At 36.4% G+C, this 2,500-nt stretch overlaps 1 protein-coding gene across 7 annotated transcripts in view; it reads right to left on the bottom strand.

Moving 5' to 3' along the window:
• Positions 1–2,500, bottom strand: part of LOC125038367 (dnaJ homolog subfamily C member 5-like) — a 51,763-nt gene that overhangs the window by 38,485 nt on the left and 10,778 nt on the right. For all 7 annotated transcript variants that reach the window (XR_007116043.1, XM_047631863.1, XM_047631866.1 and 4 more), the window contains one exon: positions 265–403. Coding sequence is in view for 6 of the 7 variants with exons in the window: in XM_047631863.1 (XP_047487819.1) it covers positions 265–403 (139 nt within the window). In the remaining variant the exon portion in view is untranslated. The remainder of the gene's footprint in view (positions 1–264; positions 404–2,500) is intronic.

The following is a 2,500-nucleotide window of genomic DNA, read 5'->3' as shown; positions in this document are numbered from 1 at the left end:
CATGTCTAAATACTAGTGACTAAAGAGACAGTGCATGCATGCTGGTCAGCTAACCAAACAATAGCACACCTGACTTTTACTCACTGTAAACAAACCAATTACTGATTTCTGACAATGAGGGTCTGATTCACACCATTGCCCTAGAAAAAAGGATATGACCACAAAATCTCTAAGCATATCAATAATATACCAGTGGAGGGGAGAGGGACCCAACTACGCAGACAGCCCAAGCTTTCAAAAGGGGGGAATTCCCACTGTCCGTACCTTTTCCGCAGCTTCGGGATTATTGGGGTTCTTGTCAGGGTGATACTTAAGTGCTAATTTGCGGTACGTCTTCTTGATCTCATCTGTTGTAGCTTGCTTCTGCAGCCCTAGTGTCTCATATAATGAGTCACCCGTCGTCCTGGAAAAAAAAAATTCTTTGTTAACTTCTTTTTTTTTCTCGAGCAATCAATCCTCTAACAGCTATGTCATTTTTTATATGGAAATGTTTTACTTTCCAATAGCTTATTGTAATTCAAATAAAAATGTTTCAATACAATATATCTTGATGGATCTCCATATCAGGAGATGTATACATACGCAATAACAGGTTGCAAGCCTGGCAGAGTTCTTATGCAGAGCGGTTATGTTTACAAGAAAGCAATTAACAGGTATCACACACTTGATACTTGCAAATTTTCAACATTTACTGCATGCATAAGCACAACACACTGGACACACATGTGCTCCCATAATAACTTGTCGATACTGGGATTCAAACCCACGTTATCCACTTTCATTTTGGGCAAAGATCCATCTAATTAAGCACCTGGTTGCCTTACTTTGTAATTTAGTGTCATATCTTGGAATAAGCTGACTAAACTTAGCTTCATAATATATATTTGTCTGTTGTGTAGCTGCTTTGCTGTCTCCCACCTTCAGAGAAAAACGTTAACTAATAAATATTTCAGGTCATAATTCGATATCATGCAAACTACAAGCCATGAAACTTTATCAAATACTCTGCACAACTGACTTAAAACTTTCTGAAATATGGAACATTCACACCTAAACACTCCTTCATTATTTTTTTTTTTTTTTTTAAACTGATCTTTGTTTCTTAAAAATATAATGACAGCCTTAACTGCTTTATGAGTATTGTCATTTTCTGTGCTATAACCTTGGCTCTAAATGTCAAGTACGTTCCTTTGAATGGCTGTAAATTACCAAAATAACATGTTTATCACACTAGTGTCTATAATGTATTGCAAATTCATTATCATCCCTCATCTGTCTGCTTAATGATTCTGATAAAGAAAAAGGCAAGAAACAATACACAAGATGCCTATTATCCCTGTGATGTCAACACACAGTGGATAATACTGAATAAATACACCTCCCACTCCATCATTTCTCAGTATACTGAATGTTCTGAATGTCAATCAGCTCCTGACAACAGATCTCTCACATTCTTGCCACATTCTTGTCACTTAGTAATAAACACAAGCATTCAGTACTGTTCCTGGTAAATTAACATTTTCCCAGAACTTTTCTTATAGAAATAGACCACTTGAAACAAATAAATCTCAAATAAATACTTTTAAAGAAAAAACAGTAGAGATATGTATCTTATTATCATACAATACACCAAAACAATTTCATCCCAAAGTTCTTCCTTGCCATCAACAGCAAAACAATAACAAAACTATCCTTGAGTCTTAAAAATAAAAATGTATCATTTCTAAAAATAAACTCCTACAATGAAACCGCCACATTCAATAACGCCAACAACAAGAGCATCCTGGACCACAAACTATATTCTTTGGGCAGCTGCCTAGTAACCTCCAGAGATCTATTTCCCACACATTTCTTATTCATATAACTCTCATGCATCTGATGTGTCCTTGCCAAAGCCTTGCCTCCTCCTCCTCCTATTACACAACTAAACTGGGGTGAATACTTATGGCTTCATTGTACACTACCAGGTTACACCACCTCACAGCAGAGAGTGCACAACAGCAACGTGCATCTACCCTGTTCTCATGACTGAATTCAATGATGAAGTCTTTCCTTATCAATCAGGATTCCTTCAACAGCCAAAACAAAAAGCAGAAGAAATTGTAGTAGCTTGTTATTATCTTCAGTACACTCAATATCTGATTCCAGTGAGATTCAAGTTGTCAATATCATCACCCCACTCAATCTCTACAGGTGGATATTACAATACACTGGCTCTCTTTTATATTTTCTTTAATAAATGATATATGTATTTCCAAAGTTCTTGAGCATAACATACATAATCTTCCATACAGTAAAATGCAAGCAAACAAACAAACAAAAATGTTACAAATACAGTCACTACACTGATCCTGGTTTTATATCACAGTTCCCGGAGGAAAACTATTTATGTAACCACACACAAACATGTACTATATATGTACACACACACACACACACACACACACACACACACACACACACACACACACACACACACACACACACACACACACACACA

Source organism: Penaeus chinensis, chromosome 24 (assembly GCF_019202785.1).
Source record: "Penaeus chinensis breed Huanghai No. 1 chromosome 24, ASM1920278v2, whole genome shotgun sequence".
Classification (NCBI taxonomy): domain Eukaryota; kingdom Metazoa; phylum Arthropoda; class Malacostraca; order Decapoda; family Penaeidae; genus Penaeus; species Penaeus chinensis.
This window is presented reverse-complemented; position numbering and strand designations above follow the sequence as displayed.